This window comes from Lissotriton vulgaris, chromosome 7 (assembly GCF_964263255.1).
Source record: "Lissotriton vulgaris chromosome 7, aLisVul1.2, whole genome shotgun sequence".
In the NCBI taxonomy this organism is placed as follows: Eukaryota; Metazoa; Chordata; class Amphibia; order Caudata; family Salamandridae; genus Lissotriton; species Lissotriton vulgaris.
The window spans coordinates 492,382,803-492,402,671 of NC_141695.1; the positions used below are offsets into that span (position 1 = coordinate 492,382,803).

General features: G+C 47.4%; 1 protein-coding gene across 4 annotated transcripts in view; it reads right to left on the reverse strand.

Annotated features, from left to right (window-relative positions):
• TMEM220 (transmembrane protein 220) overlaps positions 1–14,122 on the reverse strand; it is a 216,189-nt gene extending 202,067 nt beyond the window's left edge. For 3 of the 4 annotated variants that reach the window (XM_086930568.1, XM_086930569.1, XM_086930567.1), the window contains exon 1: positions 13,768–14,118. In XM_086930568.1, coding sequence (XP_086786694.1) covers positions 13,768–13,884 — 117 coding nt within the window. In that variant the 5' untranslated portion in view covers positions 13,885–14,118. Of the gene's footprint in view, positions 1–13,767 lie in introns of all 4 variants that reach the window. The other variant, XM_086930570.1, reaches the window with a different exon arrangement.
• Positions 14,123–19,869: the final 5,747 nt, after the last annotated feature.

The following is a 19,869-nucleotide window of genomic DNA, read 5'->3' on the forward strand; positions in this document are numbered from 1 at the left end:
ACCCAATACCAAACAAGAATCCTTTCTCACAGGGGCTCTGGCGGACACATTGTCTCACAACATCAATTCAACGCTAGTGGGGGGCGACATTAACCTCGTGATGGACTCCACGAAAGACAGGTCAGGCCAAAGGTTTGGTGCTACGGGGGCGATATCCAAGGAATGGGAGCAATGGTTAGTGAGCAGAGGGTTTGTGGACCTCTGGAGGAAGACACACCCTGACACCCCGGGATACACCTTCTACTCACACGTAAACACGTACGCATGCATAGACTATTTCCTCGGAAGTGGCATCCCTGATCATGGACACTGAAGTCATCCCTGCAGCACTCTCCGACCACGACGCACTCACACTACACATACGAGTTCCGAGAACCAAGACACAGAAGGGTAGATGGAGCCTTAAGGAAACTCTCTTGCTTCGCAAAGGCGTCACACAACAGCTCAACACGCGCATCACTGATTATTTAACCACAAACAACATGGCAGACATTCCACTGACAGCATTGTGGGGGGCTTTGAAGGCGGTAGTGTGTGGAGAACTGATCGCGGTAGCGGCAGCTGAAGCCCGGGAACGCAGAGACAAACGACAGACGCTGTCCGACCAAGTGCTTGAGCTGGAGCGGGTCCACAGCAGAACAGGGCCCCCAGAATATGGCGCAAGCTTACAGCGGCAAGGGCCCAGCTGGCGAGCCTTGATCTGGATAGAGCGGAATACGCAGCGCTGCGATTGCGTCATACATATAACGTGGGCAGAGACAGAACGGGCCGCTTGCTCGCCAGTAGACTCAAGGCTAAGGCCCTACGCTCAAAGATCACCTCCATCCGGAATAGCAACGGGCGAGAGCTACAGGAAGACGAGCAGATCGTTGAAACGGTTCGGGCATTTATGAATATAAGAACAGGCACATCCCGTCCGCGCAGCGGGCGCGCCAGCGGCGCGCCAAAGGCAAGCCCGTCTGCGCCCGTCCGCGTCGGACCCGGGCCGAGGGCCCAGACCCCTAGTCCGATTTCGAAAACTCGCCATCTGGTCTACACTCAATCGTCCTTGATTAGCTCTCGACCACTCATAGACCCGGCATGTACCTTACTAGACTTAGCTAGCAATACTAAGGAAGCGGCATACAGTTGCTCACACTGTCAGTATACAACATCAATCAACCATGACAGAACCCATCCCAAGCCACATGCCAAGGGCTCGGATACAACTATAACCATAGCCCTCATTAACGCAAGATCCCTATGTAAACATAGTCATGAAATAGCAGACCTAATAACAGACTTCAATCTGGACATCCTCTTTATAACAGAGACATGGACTGACGATTCGTCTGAACCGGATTTGGTGACTGCAACACCGAGCGGTTATAAAGCCTATAGACAGGATAGACCCAAAAAACGGGGTGGCGGGCTAGCTATTATAGCCAGAGACAGATTCGGGGTTATGACCTCACTTATTCCAGATACCTCCTGCGAGGCCCTTTGGTATACAATCAAACTCAGTCCCCTTTATAATTTTAAGGGTCTACTTTTATATAGACGCCCAGGAGCCAAGACTGGCTTTCTGGCAAACTTAAGTTCAACATTAGAATCACTTGCGCTCGAGAGTTCCATTACGGTGTTGGGCGATATGAACTTTCACCTAGATGACAAAAACCACAAAGATACCTTAGCCCTTATTTCGGATATGGAAACCATGGGACTTAAACAACTGGTCACATCGCCGACGCACCAGGCGGGACATATTCTAGATGGGATCTTTTCCAATGTTCAGGGTCTACAGGTCTCGGATATCTTACCGATGACATGGACGGACCATTACGCGGTATTCTGCACTTTGACAATAAATACCTCCGCGAACAAGGCAACCACTGTTGCTCGCCAGGGTCCCTTTAAAGCATGGCATAATATTAAACAGCCAGAGCTAATAAAACAGCTTGACAGCACACGCCCGCGGATTCCTTCAGATTCGGCTATGGCAACACAGCTACTCCAGGACTGGCTGAGCCAGGCCATAAACCCTCTCGTCCCTACTAAGACAATCTCTAAGAACAGGTCCACTCCTACCGCACCATGGTTCACAGAGGAACTAAAAAAACAAAAACAACAAAAGACATTTTGAAAGGCAATGGAGGAAGAATTATGACCAGACATGTAGGACACGTTACAAAGAATCACTGGCCATTTATAAAACCTTGATTATAGCCGCAAAAAAATCCTTTTACTCAGATCAAATTGAGCAAGCAAAAAACTCCAGCCGAAAACTCTATGAAATTGCCAAATCCCTTTCAGGCCACATCCCTGACCTGACTCCACCACCATCCCAAATCCTGTGCGATGCGTTGGCAAACTTCTTTTTTTCAAAAGTGGATGACATTTACCAGGCTTTTACCCTTAAATCTACATGTACTCAACCTATCGAAACAATGCCTTCTGTTTCGAATATACCTCAAGCTATAATTTTACCCAGTTTTATGACCAAATACTGAGTATTGTCTCCACAATCAAATCGGGATCCATACTGGACCCTTGTCCATTTTCGGTTCTTCCTCCTGTGATGGACTCAATCACACCGGTCCTGACACAAGTATGCAACTCCATCTTGTGTTCGAGGAGATACCCTCAGTCCTTAAAAACCACGCTGCTCAAACCTCTCTTAAAGAAACCGGGACTGGAGAAGACCGAGTTAAAAAACTATCGGCCAATTGCCAGCCTGCCTTTTTTGGCCAAAGTGGTGGAAAAGGCCATGAATATGCAATTATCAGAGCATATTGAGACACATAGATTGCTGGGCGATACTCAGTTCGGATTTCGGAAATATCATGGCACCGAAACCGCCTTAATCAAAGCCTCCGATGACGTGCGCCGAATTAGAGACCTTGGGGGGACTGCAGTGCTGGTACTGCTGGACCTCTCGGCGGCTTTCGACGCGGTCGACCACAAGATCTTGGTCGATCGTGTCGAAAAGATGGGCATTTGCCACACAGCTAAGGATCTCCTGGCCTCGTTTCTTTCTGATAGAACTCAGGCCGTCACCCTTGGACCTTACCAATCTGCTAAGTTGACGCTGCCATGTGGGGTACTTCAAGGCTCATCCCTGAGTCCGACACTATTTAACATCTATGTGTCGGACCTTGCTAATGTCATCAAAGCACATGGGATGGGCCTTACCTCTTATGCGGACGACACGCAATTGGTTCTGGCCATCAGGGGCGATGGAGCAGAAGTTGCCCAACGCTTTCAAAATGGAATGATGGAGATAGGAGAATGGATGGCAACTAATTGCCTGAAACTCAACTCAGAAAAAACTGAGGTTGTGATATTTGGCCCCCTTTCACCGGACTGGTCAGCTCAGTGGTGGCCTGCCACATTTGGAGCAATCCCTAAACCAGTCTCCAAAGTAAGAAATTTGGGAGTCATCTTTGATGATGGCCTTAATTTTATGGACCGTGCAAATAAAGTGGCCTTTACAGCCCACTATAAACTACGCATGATACGAAAAATCAGTCCCTACCGCCCAGGGGCGGCCATCAAAACTTTAGTTAGCTCCCTGGTTCTAACGTCACTGGATTATTGTAATGGCTTACTTCTAAACACACAAACCAGAGTCTTGAGAAAACTACAGTCAATACAAAATGCGGCGGCTCGCCTGGTTTTCGGAATCCCAAAGTATGCGGCCATTTCGGATGCCATTTCACGACTTCACTGGCTGACGATCCAGAATCGGATCAAGTTCAAGTCATTGTGTATAGTGTATAAAGCGCTCAACAGGCAAGGCCCACATTCTTTAAGTGGGCAACTGATGCCATATCTACCTTCCCGTCAACTCCGGTCCTCCAACTGCAACCACCTAGTGGTTCCTCGCGTCAAAACAGTGTCATGGGGCGACCGTCGATTTACGGTCGCTGCACCAAAACTGTGGAACACTCTCCCGCTGGACATTAGAGCTTGTCCAACCCTTCTCCAATTTCGCCAGAGACTCAAGACGTGGTTGTTCACCCAATAACTTCTATAAATACAGAGCACTTTATCACCGATCTGAATTTTGCAAATTAACCAGCGCCAAGACGCCTACGGGTATTTGTTGCGCTTTACAAATAGCAATAAAAAATAAATAAATAAATAAATATTTATGGTTTCTGAAACTTGGTCACCAGGATTGATAGTCTGCTCTTAATATAGATTGCCAGGCACTCATCCATTTATCCCACTGTTAGCCATTATATGGGCCATCCACTGATGATATTTAATTCTTATAAGTCACCCCAAAAAGTAGACACTGGACAATCCAAGGGTAGGGTGCAGTGTATTTTAAAAGTTAGACATGTACTTTTAAGTTTTACATGTCCTGGTAGTAAAAAACTCTTAAGTTTGTTTTTCACTACTGCAAGGCCTTTCTCTCCCATAGGATAATGTTGGGATTACATCATTACATTTTAGAAGTGTAATTTCAAATAGGGATAAGACTCCCCACTTAGATGTCTCTGGAATCAGAATTTAAAATCAAAACTTACGGTGAAGTTGAATTTAAATTGCAATTCTGAAAACACCATTTTTAGAATGTTGGCATTTTCTTACTTTAGCCATTTGGTGCTTGCTGCCTGTCTCTACTCACGTGTCTGGGGTGGGGCCCGGTCCTGCACGACCATATAGGCTCAATTGGCGCTTTATGCTTTTAAGTGCTATTCTACGGTTTATTCTTTAAGCATTCATAATTTCAGTTTTACGCATTGGATTTTTGTCATTTTGTTTTATTTAGAAAATCAAGCTCAATTTTTCTAACCTGGTGTGGAGTCTTTTTGAGTGGTGTTGTCAAAGTTTTACTGTTTGGAGTGTTTCGCAATAATTTTTGTATTGCCTCCAAGGTTAAGCCTGACTGCTCTGTGCCAAGCTACCAGAGGGTGAGCACATGTTAATTTAGGGTGTGCTCCCGAGGATTGTGCGTCATATCGCCCTATTTCACTTCTGAATGTGGAGGTCAAACTCCTGGCGACGATTTTGGCGCTTAGGCTTAGACGGGTGATCCCGGATCTGGTCCAATTGGATCAGACTAGCTTCCTGCCAGACAGGACAACCAGGTTAAATCTGAGAAGAACCCATAACTGGCTGATGGAGGTGTGTGACCGACAGGATCCCCACATGTTCTTGTCTTTGGACGCGGAAAAAGCGTTTGACGCAGTTCAATGGCCCTTCCTTGAGGGAGTACGGACCAAGTTCGGGTTTGGGCCCAAGTTCAGGAAGTGGGTGAACCTTCTATATACAGACCCGAGAGCACGGGTAAGGGTTAACAGGGTCCAATCAGCGGATTTCCCTATACGAAGAGTGACCTGTCAGGGGTGCCCCCTCTCTCCGCTACTGTTCGCCCTTACTATAGAGATCCTGGCGTGCGAAATAAGACAGCAAAGTGGGATAAGGGGGTTCAAAATTGCAAACATCCGAGGAGAAAATCCCGCTTTATGCGGATGACATACTCCTATACGTTACCCACCCAACTGTTTCGATCCCACTGCTATTTACCCTATTAGGCCGGTATGGCTCTTATTCAGGCTACATGATTAATTGGCACAAATCGATTCTGTACAGCCTCAGAGAGATAGAGGTGTGGTTCCCCCCTTGCCCGGCGCTCTTCGGGCCACAGATGAAGGGTTTACATATCTGGGGGTATATGTGACAAAGGATAAAACAATCTCCTATCAGAAAAACATACAGCGAGTACTTAAGAATTTTGTCAATGATGCCAGTAGATGGAAGATTCTCCCCCTTACGTTTCTAGGCCTTGCCGCAATGTTCAAATTGATAACGTTGCCCCGGTTCCATTATACCCTACAGAATGAATATTTCCCTCTTCCCCGACAGGTTTTTAAAGATATAAACGCCGAGCTTCGGTCATTGCTCTGGTTAGGGAAACAATCCAGGATAGCCCTAGAGACGTTGCAAAGGAATCATTATAATATTATGTTATGTTATGTTATTATACACTTATATAGCGCATTATCACCCTGAGGTATCTAAGCGCTATCAGCGGACATACACAACCCAAAAGAATGCAAAGCCATCAAATCAAAGGGGCCCCCAGGCTTCCAGGAAAAGCACAGTCTTCAAAGTTTTCCACAAAAGGAGTAGATTGGTTTCCTTCCGAAGTTTCACTGGAAGGCGGTTCTAAGCCTGAGGAATGGTACTGGAGAACGCTCTACCGCCCATGGACACGAGGTTGAACTGGGGGCAAACCAGATTACAAGCATCAGTTGACCGGAGGACCCTACTCGGCGTGTGACTGATTAGTCGGTCCTTAATATAGCTAGGGGCCGAGCCGTAAATGGCCTTGTGTGTAATACATAGGCTTTTAAATTTAGTTCTCTGGGCAATTGGAAGCCAATGTGAGTCCTGAAGTAGAGGCGTGGCCCGGGTTCGCCGAGGTTTTTTAAAAATTAGTCTGGCAGCATCGTTCAACACAACTTGTAGCCTGGCCAGCAGGTTTTTAGGCAGGCCATAATATCAAGAATTGCCAAAGTCGAGGCTTGCCAGAATCAGGGCAGAAACCGCTAATCTTAGAGTGGAAAAGGACAAAAATGAAGATAATTTCCAAAGTTGGCGCAACAGGTTAACGCAAGTACCCACCACCGCCGATACCTGCTGTGTCATGGATAACCGGGCATCAATTTTGATGCCCAGGCTTTTTACAGCCCCCGCAGCTACTGGAAAAGGCCCCACTTCCGCTGGCCAAAACGACTCACACACGGATTAGCAGCAGTGGTGACGGCTAGGACTTCGGTTTTATCAGGGTTTATTTTTAATGAATTATCCGACATCCAGTTGATGGTAAATTTGAGAATGTCTTGCATTCTCAAGTAAGCCATAGGTGAATGGTCGATCTGGATCAAGATTTGAGTATCGTCGGCATAATTATAAAACCTGCAGTCCATCCGGTTAAGTGTTGCTATCAGGGGCTGCAAATAGATGTTAAAAAGCAGGGGTGATAAGGCTGAACCCTGAGGCACTCCACAAGTCAGCTTGGCTGGATTAGACACAAGATCAGCTAGTTGGACTCGCTGAGATCGGTCCTTAAGAAAGGAAGTCAACCAAGCCAAAATTCAGCCCTGGATCCCTTGCTCCTTGATCCGCGAGAGTAGGCGGCCATAATTGACGGTATTAAACGCCGCGGATAAGTCCAATAGGACCAAAGCACACGGCATTTTCTTATGAGCCCTGAGTCGAAAGTCATCCAGCACGGAAAGCATGACCAATTCCGTGCTGTGATGGGCTCTAAACCCAGCCTGATTAGGCTCCAGAGAATTGTTGCCTCCCAAATAGTGGGTGAGAGAATGTAAAACATGCTATTCTAAAACTTTTGCCAAGAAAGGCAGCTGGGAGATTGGCCTAAAGTTCTTTAAAAATTTCGGGTCAGCACCTGGTTTCTTTAGAAGCTGAACCACCCGTGCTTCCTTGAAGTTGGAGGGGACGCTTCCCGTCTCCAAGGACTGGTTCAAAAGGGCAAGCACTTTATCCTCCATATGCAACCATCCCAGCTTGAAATTTTTTGGAGGGCAAGGGTCCGCTGGTGAGCTAGATTTCACCCGGCCCACCAGGGAGACCAGGGACTCCTTGGTAAGGAGGGGTACACTAGTCAGGAGATTCGTAAGTGGCCTAGGTAAAATGGGTGGAGGCTCAACAGAGCAGAGGAGGGTGAAAGAAAGACTAATTTCTGTCATCAAATCCTCTATCTTATCCGAAAAAAAGGTTTGAAAAAGATTACAGTCCTTTTGGCTAAAAGTCGGGTTGGGCACCCTAACTGTCCTCAAATCATTTAGGACTTTAAACACCTCTTTCTGCGGATTGGTAGCCTCAGTAATTGTCGCCTCATAAAATTCGGCCTTCCTTGCGCGGATGGCTTTTTTGTATGCAGCGAACTTCAGAGCATATGCTGAAAGGGCACTAGGATTATGAGACTTACGCCAAGCTCTCTCGCATTGGCAGAGAGCTTGTTTTTGTTCCCTAAGAGCAGTATTAAACCATAATGCCCCCTTGCCCCTATCAGCTAACCTGATTTTATGGGACGGTGCTACAACCTCGATGGCCTCCTTAAGTGTGGACAGCAGGGCAGCGCTTTCCATGTGCAGGTCGGCCTTCGTAGGCGAAGAGCTAACGGAGTGACGTAAAATAGTTATCAGGTCAGATGCTATGATCCGCCTCCAGCTCCGCACATTTTTCCATTCTGGTTTACCTTTACCTCTTCCCGTAGAAAGAGGGTACTGGCCTTCAATCAGATAATGATCTGACAGGGACAAGGCAATGCCACTAAAGGACCTGCAAGTGGGCAAGTAGACCACACTAAATCCAAAGTGTGGCCCTTCTCATGTGTGGGCCCGACCACCATCTGACTGAGTCCCAGAGATACTAACACCTCTTCCAGGTCTTTAGTCGGGCCATCCCTCGGGGATACTTCCCAGTGGAAGTTAAAATCCCCGAGCCCCACCAGTTCTTCATAGCGGGTGCGGAAGTCATGAACCAATTTCAAAAAAGGTTCCATAAACCTAGCAGTTGTGTTAGGTGGACGATACACTAAGAGGAATACCACACAGTAAGTAGGCGAGCAAAACTTGACTCCTAATACATCGGCGCCCTCAATACATTCGGAGCATAGTAGTTCAGTTTTCAGCGCAACATTAACCAAGAACGCAACACCACCCCCCTCATATTATCCGGGCGGTTAGCATAAATGGCAGTGAAATTAGAGGGCAAGGCCGCCACCAAATTCGGCATAGAGGAATCATTAAGCCAGGATTCGGTGACACAAAGGAGATCCAGGTTGTCCTCTAGCAACAGCGAGAAGACCTCCAGGCAGTGCCTCTGTAATGAGCTGGTGTTAAGCAGTGCGAACCTGCACCCTTGGCTGCTTGCCTGCTTTACGGGGACGGACGATACAGGGGCAGGTATTGAATTCATGGAAATCCCATGAGATCTCAACAACCCCTCCTGATCGATAATGGGGGTATCTCCTTGCCAAATATTGAAGCGTACTATTGGGCAGAACACTTATCGCCGATCAATGACTGGCTCCATGCCCCGGCGGATCACCCCACGTATAGACTGGAGAGAGGGGTGATGGTTCAACGCACCTGTCTGCAATATATCTATGGGGGTAGAGGGAAAGAGAGACTTCTCTCGGCAACACGGGTTTCAGTGGAGGTGTGGGGGAGGGGGACCAAGGCGATTGGCTGGACTCACAAACCTACGAAACAGACCCCGATATGGCACTGTGCATGGCTAAAGGAACTGCATAAGTTGAGGGGGTTCAAAAGATGGGATGACATTGGCATCTCTGTACTGGGAGACTTGTTGAAAAGGGGAGAGTTTAAGTCCTTCCAGGTGCTGAGGGTGGAACACGGGCTGCACCACACCCAATACTTGAAATATGCGCAGCTGCGTCATGCTTGGAGGGAGGGCAGAGAAGGTGCTCTCTTGCCCCTTCCAGAGTATGCCCGGCTTGAGGGCCGTCTACTGCAGGAATACGTCCCTGGCAAATTATTCTCTCAGACCTATAAAACTTTGATTAATAATATGCCAGATGGACTGGTGAAATTGAAAGAAGCATGGGAACTAAACTTGGGGAAATGGACACGCTCCACTGGGAGACGGCCCTGATGCACCTGAGGAAGGTTGCTATAAATTCCCACCTTGGGCTCATTCAATATAAAATTCTACATAGGAGTTATTATGATAGACAGCGACTGCACAGAATGGTGTGTGCTAGTGATGCCAACTGTCTAAGATGCAGGCATGTGAAGGGAGACTTATCATACCATCTGGGAATGTGGCGTAATCCAGGGATACTGGGCCGGGACCTTAAGAGAATTAAGCGACATATTGGAGACGGCTCTCCCGGTGGAGCCCAAATTGGTTCTCCTGGGAATAACGAACGATGTGGACCTGAATCGCCCACTTCTGATTTTTGTATCATTGGCCCTGATGGTGGCCAAAAGGGACGTGGCCCGGGAGTGGGGCGCTCCTACACCTCCTCAGCTAGAGGATTGGAGACAGGGCATGGACATGTACATGGCAGCGGAAAGGGTCACTTACAAGGCCAGGGGGTGCCCCAAGAAGGTTACCAGAGTATGGGGGAAATGGAGACGATATAATGGATTGGATGGGGGACTGTGAAAGTAGGAGGACGGGTATCCGGGTTGCATGTGGGATATGCCCTAACTGATTTGTGTAATACGGAGACTGGTGGGGCGTCATTTTATTACAGTCTAATAATACTGGTGGGAATATGGGTCTGGTGGGTGGGGGGAGGAGGGTGGATTGAGGGGCAAAGTATGGAGGATGGATTCATGTGACATGCTTGTTTTGTTCATGCATTTTAAAAAAGCAAATAAAAATATATTTAAAAAACCCACTGCCACCTAGTGTTTAAAATGTGGAGTAAAGTCTTGCGATGTTAAGACTCGTGTGGAAACAGTCTAATCGAACTATAAAATGCGTGGTAAATGTATGTTGAAGTAAAATCTACGGAGTAAAGGCTGTTTCCTGTGTTAAGCAGCTTGTTTTACCAGTTTAATCATGCAGTGTAGGTTAAACGAAAAAGAACCACACAGTGTACATATAAAAATATGTCTATTTATTACACAACATTCAATAACACATTGGTATATCTCCTACCCCGAGAGATCAACACAAATACACAACAATAGTTCGATTGCAATAAGGTAAGCAGCACAAAATACAGTGGTCTCTAGGGGGAGAGCAAACCATATATTAAGAAAGTGGAATGCAAACTGCAGGAGGGGACTGGATTTGGACCAGAAGACCCAGAGGAGCTGGGGACACAAGGAACCACCCAAGGTAAGTACCCAGGAAACCCACCGACGTTGTGTGCAGAGTGGGAACACTGACTTTCAATGGAAGTCAATGGAGAAGTTTTGCAGAAGGACCATTCCCAGAGAGCCCAGAAGTATTCCCATAGAGAACGAAAGGTTGGAGAGCCACCCCACCTGTGGATGTCCCAGAGACCAGGTTACCTACACCAGGGAATGCAGGTACATAGGGGTGAAGGAATGTCGGAAACCTCCGTAGACGACAATGGAAGTCCCTCTGGAGAAGAAGGTGAAGAAGTCTGGTGGAATCAAAGGATGAATTCCTTTGATTCCAGAGGGGACAGAGTCTATGCCACTCTGAAGTGACCAGGAGGCACAGGAGAGCAATGCCCACCGATGTAGGACAGTTCAGATGAGTTGACGGTGTCCTTGTTGCTGCAGCTGTGAAGACCAGGTGATGCTGAGAAGGCCAGGGACATGCACGAGCTGTCCCACATGGGTGACCAGTGGGGTCAGTGTCCAGCGGGCGCACCAACAAACCTTGGTAGCCAGAGAACGAAGAAGGAGCAACGTCGGGATCAGCAACGACCAAGAGACTCAACACAAGCAAGAGAGTCAGAGAAGGCCCGAACAAGCAGGGGAGCCCACTGAAGCAGGAGAAGACCCTCAGGAGGACCCACAGGCCGAAGGCATAGGAGTTGCAAGAGGACCTCGAGCAGCTCACCAAGAAGGAAGACCCATGGTGCAGAGGATGCAGTGAGGACGCTGTACTTGACAGTAAGAGATGCTGGAGACTAGAGCTTCTTGTAACCCAAAGATCTCTGTAGTGCAGAGCCAACAAGCCTTGGCAACGGCAAGTTGGCGACGTGTATAGGGGTTTGGTCCTAGCGGGTCCAACGAGGGATACTGGCCTAAAAGTTGCAGAGACAACAGGTCAGGTCTCAAAGGAGTTGCAGAACCACCACCAGTGTCGCTGAGCCTTTCGAAGTCCGTAGGAAATCAGGAGCAGCAAACAGGTCAGCTTTGTTGCGGTGCCTGCAGATGCAGAGGAGTAACGCCTTTACTCCAAGGTGGATAACTTCGGGTGTCCTTGATGCCCACAGGTCTGGTGAAGATCCTAGAAGTACAAACACAGACAATGAAGAATACTTGCAGAACAGCGAGAGCAGGAGTTTTCCTTGATGCATTCTCAATTTCAGGCGAAGTCCAGCGCAGTCCAAGTGACCAGACAATCGAAGGGTGATGTGGTTGCAGGCTTGGGAACCACCCACAGGTAAACCCTTAAGCAGCCTGGGAAAGGGTTGGCACAACTCAGGGTCCCTCCCAGAGGAGGGCTGGACAGAGTTTAGGATACTCCCAAGCCCTTTGTCCTGTTCTGAGCCAGAGCGGAACTGGCTCAAACTGGAGTATGGAAGGAAAGCACCAAATGTGCTTTTCAAAGCAGTTTGGTGGAGCTAGCAAGCGCCCCCAGCCCAATACACTAAGTCCTATGTAGGAGGTGGTCACACCTCTCTGTGACAGCAAACCTATTGTTCTACCTTCCCCTGCTCAAGCTTGGCTCATCAGCAGGAGGGCAGAATCGTGTCTGTAGTCGGCAGCAGTACTAGCTTGCTGTCAGACCCTGAAAGGCTGCCGGTAGTACAGATGGTACCCCAAGGGAGCCCCCCAATACATGTGATCATACTTACAACAGTAGAATCGGTTTTGGGGTATGATTCCAACATGTTTGATACCAAACAAGACCCGGTTTGGCGCAGCCACTATATAATTCAACATCTTGTAATGGCTGATGTCCACTATGTGTATTAAAATGGCAGACTGCACTTACAAAGCCTGGATAATCGACTCTGAGGTTTGTAGGGGCGTCCTGCTCTTGCACGGGCACCCTCACATTTACAAGCACGCCCCCTGACCTCAGGACTGTAGAGCCTGCCATAGGGGTGATTTACAGGTTTTAGGTGTGGTAATCTCAGGTATAAGAAAACATCTGTCTTGAGAGGTACAAGCGCCACCTCACACTGGTTGCAATAGCAGGCCTGTAGTCACAGTTTTGGTGGTCCCTCATGGGTGGAACAATGCATGCTTCAGCCCATGGGAGACCACTGGTGTACCTATGCCCTGGGTACCGAAGTACCAAATACTAGGTACATACAAGGGTACACCAGTAGCGAATTGTGGATATATGGTTACGATGGTCAATTTAGTGAGAAAGCACAATGACTGGTATCCTGATTAGCAGGTTCCCAGTCAGACTAGTCAAAAACATACTGAAATCAAGCAAAAAGTAGGAGTAACAATGAAAGCAGATCCTACTTTCGTAAACTTACTAAATGTGTTTTCCCATACCCCAGAAGATAAATATCTATATACACAATGTGACAGTTATTCCAGAACAGTGAGAACTAGGAGGAATTTGAGGTCGAAAACATTTGCAAGAAACTAAAAGTGTACTGATTTTACAATCTGTTAACAGGGCAGTTTAAAGTCATTTTGCTAGTAAGGGAGTCTGCGCTCTTTGGAGAAAAGTGGAGAAGCATAAAATAGTGTTCAGACATTAAAAAAAACAGCGAATCTGCATTTATTTATAACCAAATGGCTGACAGGAGGTGAGGATGAATACCGGTGGGCTACATGAATAGGCTAATGCTACACTGCTTTTGCTATTATAAAGAGGGCAACTTCTCATGAGGCGGGGCAGGTGAAACTGAGCATGTGCAACGTTTAACTATGATGCATGCTCAATTGAAGATTTCCCAAACAAAAAAAACGTGCTACTAGCTGCCCTTTATTATAATCACCCAGCCACTTTCCCATGCACACAATCACAAAGATGAACTGTCAATCACTGAAAAAGAACAGCGATGTTAACAGGTACACTAAGTTTACTTTGACAAGACACGATAACGTGGTATTACAAATGACCCAGCAGAAAACGACTCTATAATTAAAGTACCTGCACATAAGCTGCCATTCCGAAGAAGAGGGACATGCAGAAGTTGCAACACCTCCAGAGTCCCTGTGCTCGAGAGGCTGCAGGGCTCCCCTTTAATATCTGCACATCCATGGTCATCAGATTCCCCTTACAGCCCCGCACTGCGCTCTCACAACAGAAGCAGCGGTTGTTTATTTACCCACGAACAAGGGTAAAAGCGATTCATGCTAAAGGTTACGTTGCAACAGCACAACTGCTTCGGTATGACAAAACTCGCAGTACAGTGTTATAGACACAAAAAGCAGACTACAATTCCGCCCTGAAAAACAAATAGAAGAAAGACTGGCAAAGATTAAGAAACTTTCTAGGGACTCTAGAGTGGCAGCCGTTGTGTAATATGTGGTATCCCCTCGCGATCGGCAACCTCCGGAGGTCTTGCCGATTGGACAGCTCGGACGGGCCCCCAGCAGCTCCGCCCTCCTCAGGAGAAGCGAGCCTCGGCTCTAGCAGGCAGGAGCAGCAGCGCACCGAGCCGAGCAGCTGAAGGAATGCACACAACTCTCTCGCTCTGCTTACAGACTCTCAGAAAGGGTTTCAGTAAAGAAACGAACTGTTTCTTTTGTTTATTCCGCCGTGACCTCTGACTAATTGGGTAGAGTGATAATAATGACACCCATTCAAAATGTAACATGTATTCTAGGTGTAGAATAATTTGACTGTACCGCTGGGCAATAACGAAGTTAATCATCCTACCCCATGATATCTGGTCAGATTTGCAAAGGAGGGCCCATTTCAATGGTATTATTATTACGTATTATTTGTAAAGAGCAGCTGACAGCCAGCCAGAGGTCTTGGCACTAAGGCGCTATAAAGAAAGCCGGGTGACAAACACGAATGGAAGTTTAGCGAAACATTAAAGTTTTCAAAGAATGCAGACCCAAATGCGCCAGGGAAAGTTAAACAAGCATTTGCATAGCCAAAAGGTCTCGACTTTGGGACCTTATAAGTGTTTAGCCTGAGATTTTTGTAATGCTTTAGAGGTATGTTATAGAGCAATGTAGCTGTTGTCTTTAATACTGTAAAGTTTGTGTGCAAGTTGTGATTAGTTTAGTGACGTAAGGGTAGTGGAATATAGTGGTGAGTTGTGATATGATGTGTGTCGGTGGGATGTGTGTGTGTATTGTGTTTTGCTAGTGTGTATGTTGGTGGTATATGCAAGTTTACACCCCCCCAAAAAAAACAATTGTAATTATATTAGTTATGTGCGTAGTTTGATGGTATTAAAGAGAAGAGGGGAGCAAAAGACAGAGAAAAGGGATAAAATCTGGGTATGAGAGAAAGTAGCAGGGAAACAGAAAGGCCAAGAAACAGGGGGACTGAAAAGAGAGGAGGCAGAGGAACGAGAAGAAAGACGGTCCTAGGCGCTGTTCCTAGGCACGGGGTGGTTACGTGTTTTGCTCTGAATCACAGGCTGTTGAGTCTACGCAGACCGCCAGCTCCAAAGTCGGCCTCTCTGGCCGTTACGTCACACCTTCAACTCTCAGCCCTTGTTACCTACTCTGGTTGTTTGTCTCTTTCAGAAAAGGGCCATGGTTATGAGTCAGGCAGAAAGGAATTACTGTAGGATCAGGAGTGGATCAGCATTAAAGCACCTGGTATTCCTAGTTGCTGGAACACCGGACCACATTTTACAGGAAGTAATTCTACTTAGTAAAATCGTAGGGGACTTTAGCTGCAGAAGTCAAGCCTTGTCACCCGATTTGTTTTTTTTATTTCTGGTGGGGACGTATTAAGTTCTACCCCCTGCCCCACCTTCAATGCCCCTTTCCTTCCTAATCCCCACAGCCTTTCCCTCCATCCACACCCCACACAGACGCTCCCACATACATTGATCAGGTGGTAAATGTATGCGTGAAATCCCATGGAATTTAGAATTCTGCATCGTTTTGTGACCGTAAATCCAGTTCCACATGGTAATTCCCCATTCCAACTCATATTGTAAGACAGGTGGAACAGGTTTACCTATGGAATTCTAATCCAACTGATAATGATTGGTGGGGCGTTCCAGCGTCTGATCTGATTTTACCAGGCGCTAATTTTTCTCAGAGCAAGTGTGAATGTATGCCTTAAAATCCATAAAACTGGGAATTCTGTGTGGCTTTACAACCAGGAAGTCCAGCTCCACAGACCAATTCCCCATTCCAATACATAATGTTATGGTACTGGTGCAATGTTACTGCACGGAAATTCAAATTTCACCTGCAGATTTACCTCCACGCCCTAAACAAGTACCGTGCAATTCCTAATTAGCCCCAAAGAGTCAGAAATGCATCTCTTCCCATTTGCATCTGCTAATTAAGTTTGTTTTAATGTTTCCCTTAGCTTGAAGATGGTAGCTGCCTTACACACAACTATTTACAACAAGGGGTGGTGAGGGACAGAGTCTCTGAATTAAACAGAATACTCTCACCCAGTCAAGAGATCAGGGCTAGATCCAACACCGTTTTTTAGCTCACTGCACCATCCCAGTTTCAGAACCTGACTGTATGCAAATTAGTCTGTTCCTGTCCCAGTGCATGATGGGAACAGGGCAAACCAAACTACAAAAGCCAATTCTTACACTGGGAAGGAAACAAGCTACCGGGGACCGGTTTCTGGCATTTCAGCCTCTTCGGCCCGGCTTGCTTGAATCCTGATGGTGCAATGAGCAAGGGACTCACATCTGAGTATACCCTTCCACGCTTAGGGTGGACAAAAATATTTACAACAAGGGGTGGTGAGGGACAGAGTCTCTGAATTAAACAGAATACTCTCACCCAGTCAAGAGATCAGGGCTAGATCCAACACCGTTTTTTAGCTCACTGCACCATCCCAGTTTCAGAACCTGACTGTATGCAAATTAGTCTGTTCCTGTCCCAGTGCATGATGGGAACAGGGCAAACCAAACTACAAAAGCCAATTCTTACACTGGGAAGGAAACAAGCTACCGGGGACCGGTTTCTGGCATTTCAGCCTCTTCGGCCCGGCTTGCTTGAATCCTGATGGTGCAATGAGCAAGGGACTCACATCTGAGTATACCCTTCCACGCTTAGGGTGGACAAAAATATTTACAACAAGGGGTGGTGAGGGACAGAGTCTCTGAATTAAACAGAATACTCTCACCCAGTCAAGAGATCAGGGCTAGATCCAACACCGTTTTTTAGCTCACTGCACCATCCCAGTTTCAGAACCTGACTGTATGCAAATTAGTCTGTTCCTGTCCCAGTGCATGATGGGAACAGGGCAAACCAAACTACAAAAGCCAATTCTTACACTGGGAAGGAAACAAGCTACCGGGGACCGGTTTCTGGCATTTCAGCCTCTTCGGCCCGGCTTGCTTGAATCCTGATGGTGCAATGAGCAAGGGACTCACATCTGAGTATACCCTTCCACGCTTAGGGTGGACAAAAATATTTACAACAAGGGGTGGTGAGGGACAGAGTCTCTGAATTAAACAGAATACTCTCACCCAGTCAAGAGATCAGGGCTAGATCCAACACCGTTTTTTAGCTCACTGCACCATCCCAGTTTCAGAACCTGACTGTATGCAAATTAGTCTGTTCCTGTCCCAGTGCATGATGGGAACAGGGCAAACCAAACTACAAAAGCCAATTCTTACACTGGGAAGGAAACAAGCTACCGGGGACCGGTTTCTGGCATTTCAGCCTCTTCGGCCCGGCTTGCTTGAATCCTGATGGTGCAATGAGCAAGGGACTCACATCTGAGTATACCCTTCCACGCTTAGGGTGGACAAAAATATTTACAACAAGGGGTGGTGAGGGACAGAGTCTCTGAATTAAACAGAATACTCTCACCCAGTCAAGAGATCAGGGCTAGATCCAACACCGTTTTTTAGCTCACTGCACCATCCCAGTTTCAGAACCTGACTGTATGCAAATTAGTCTGTTCCTGTCCCAGTGCATGATGGGAACAGGGCAAACCAAACTACAAAAGCCAATTCTTACACTGGGAAGGAAACAAGCTACCGGGGACCGGTTTCTGGCATTTCAGCCTCTTCGGCCCGGCTTGCTTGAATCCTGATGGTGCAATGAGCAAGGGACTCACATCTGAGTATACCCTTCCACGCTTAGGGTGGACAAAAATATTTACAACAAGGGGTGGTGAGGGACAGAGTCTCTGAATTAAACAGAATACTCTCACCCAGTCAAGAGATCAGGGCTAGATCCAACACCGTTTTTTAGCTCACTGCACCATCCCAGTTTCAGAACCTGACTGTATGCAAATTAGTCTGTTCCTGTCCCAGTGCATGATGGGAACAGGGCAAACCAAACTACAAAAGCCAATTCTTACACTGGGAAGGAAACAAGCTACCGGGGACCGGTTTCTGGCATTTCAGCCTCTTCGGCCCGGCTTGCTTGAATCCTGATGGTGCAATGAGCAAGGGACTCACATCTGAGTATACCCTTCCACGCTTAGGGTGGACAAAAATATTTACAACAAGGGGTGGTGAGGGACAGAGTCTCTGAATTAAACAGAATACTCTCACCCAGTCAAGAGATCAGGGCTAGATCCAACACCGTTTTTTAGCTCACTGCACCATCCCAGTTTCAGAACCTGACTGTATGCAAATTAGTCTGTTCCTGTCCCAGTGCATGATGGGAACAGGGCAAACCAAACTACAAAAGCCAATTCTTACACTGGGAAGGAAACAAGCTACCGGGGACCGGTTTCTGGCATTTCAGCCTCTTCGGCCCGGCTTGCTTGAATCCTGATAGTGCAATGAGCAAGGGACTCACATCTGAGTATACCCTTCCACGCTTAGGGTGGACAAAAATATTTACAACAAGGGGTGGTGAGGGACAGAGTCTCTGAATTAAACAGAATACTCTCACCCAGTCAAGAGATCAGGGCTAGATCCAACACCGTTTTTTAGCTCACTGCACCATCCCAGTTTCAGAACCTGACTGTATGCAAATTAGTCTGTTCCTGTCCCAGTGCATGATGGGAACAGGGCAAACCAAACTACAAAAGCCAATTCTTACACTGGGAAGGAAACAAGCTACCGGGGACCGGTTTCTGGCATTTCAGCCTCTTCGGCCCGGCTTGCTTGAATCCTGATGATCACCACCCCCTTTTGTAAATCGATTTTGGCCACTATAGGTGTGGCAGGGTATACTCAGACATGAGTCCCTTTCTCACTGCTCCATCAGGATTCAAGCAAGCCGGGCCGAAGAGGCTGAAATGCCAGAAACCGGTCCCCGGTAGCTTGTCTCCTTTCTGGTAAAGAATTGGCTTGGTAGTTTAGTCTGCCCTGTTCCCATGATGCACTGGGCCAGGGACAGACTGATTTGCATATAGCCAGGTTCTGAGCTGGGATGGGGCAGTGAGATAAATAACGGTGATGGATCAAGCCCTGATCTTTGGACTGGGTAAGAGTGGTCTGCTCAATTCAGACACTCTGTTCATCACCACCCCCTTTTGTAAATCGATTTTGGCCACTATAGGTGTGGCAGGGTATACTCAGACATGAGTCCCTTTCTCACTGCTCCATCAGGATTCAAGCAAGCCGGGCCGAAGAGGCTGAAATGCCAGAAACCGGTCCCCGGTAGCTTGTCTCCTTTCTGGTAAAGAATTGGCTTGGTAGTTTAGTCTGCCCTGTTCCCATGATGCACTGGGCCAGGGACAGACTGATTTGCATATAGCCAGGTTCTGAGCTGGGATGGGGCAGTGAGATAAATAACGGTGATGGATCAAGCCCTGATCTTTGGACTGGGTAAGAGTGGTCTGCTCAATTCAGACACTCTGTTCATCACCACCCCCTTTTGTAAATCGATTTTGGCCACTATAGGTGTGGCAGGGTATACTCAGACATGAGTCCCTTTCTCACTGCTCCATCAGGATTCAAGCAAGCCGGGCCGAAGAGGCTGAAATGCCAGAAACCGGTCCCCGGTAGCTTGTCTCCTTTCTGGTAAAGAATTGGCTTGGTAGTTTAGTCTGCCCTGTTCCCATGATGCACTGGGCCAGGGACAGACTGATTTGCATATAGCCAGGTTCTGAGCTGGGATGGGGCAGTGAGATAAATAACGGTGATGGATCAAGCCCTGATCTTTGGACTGGGTAAGA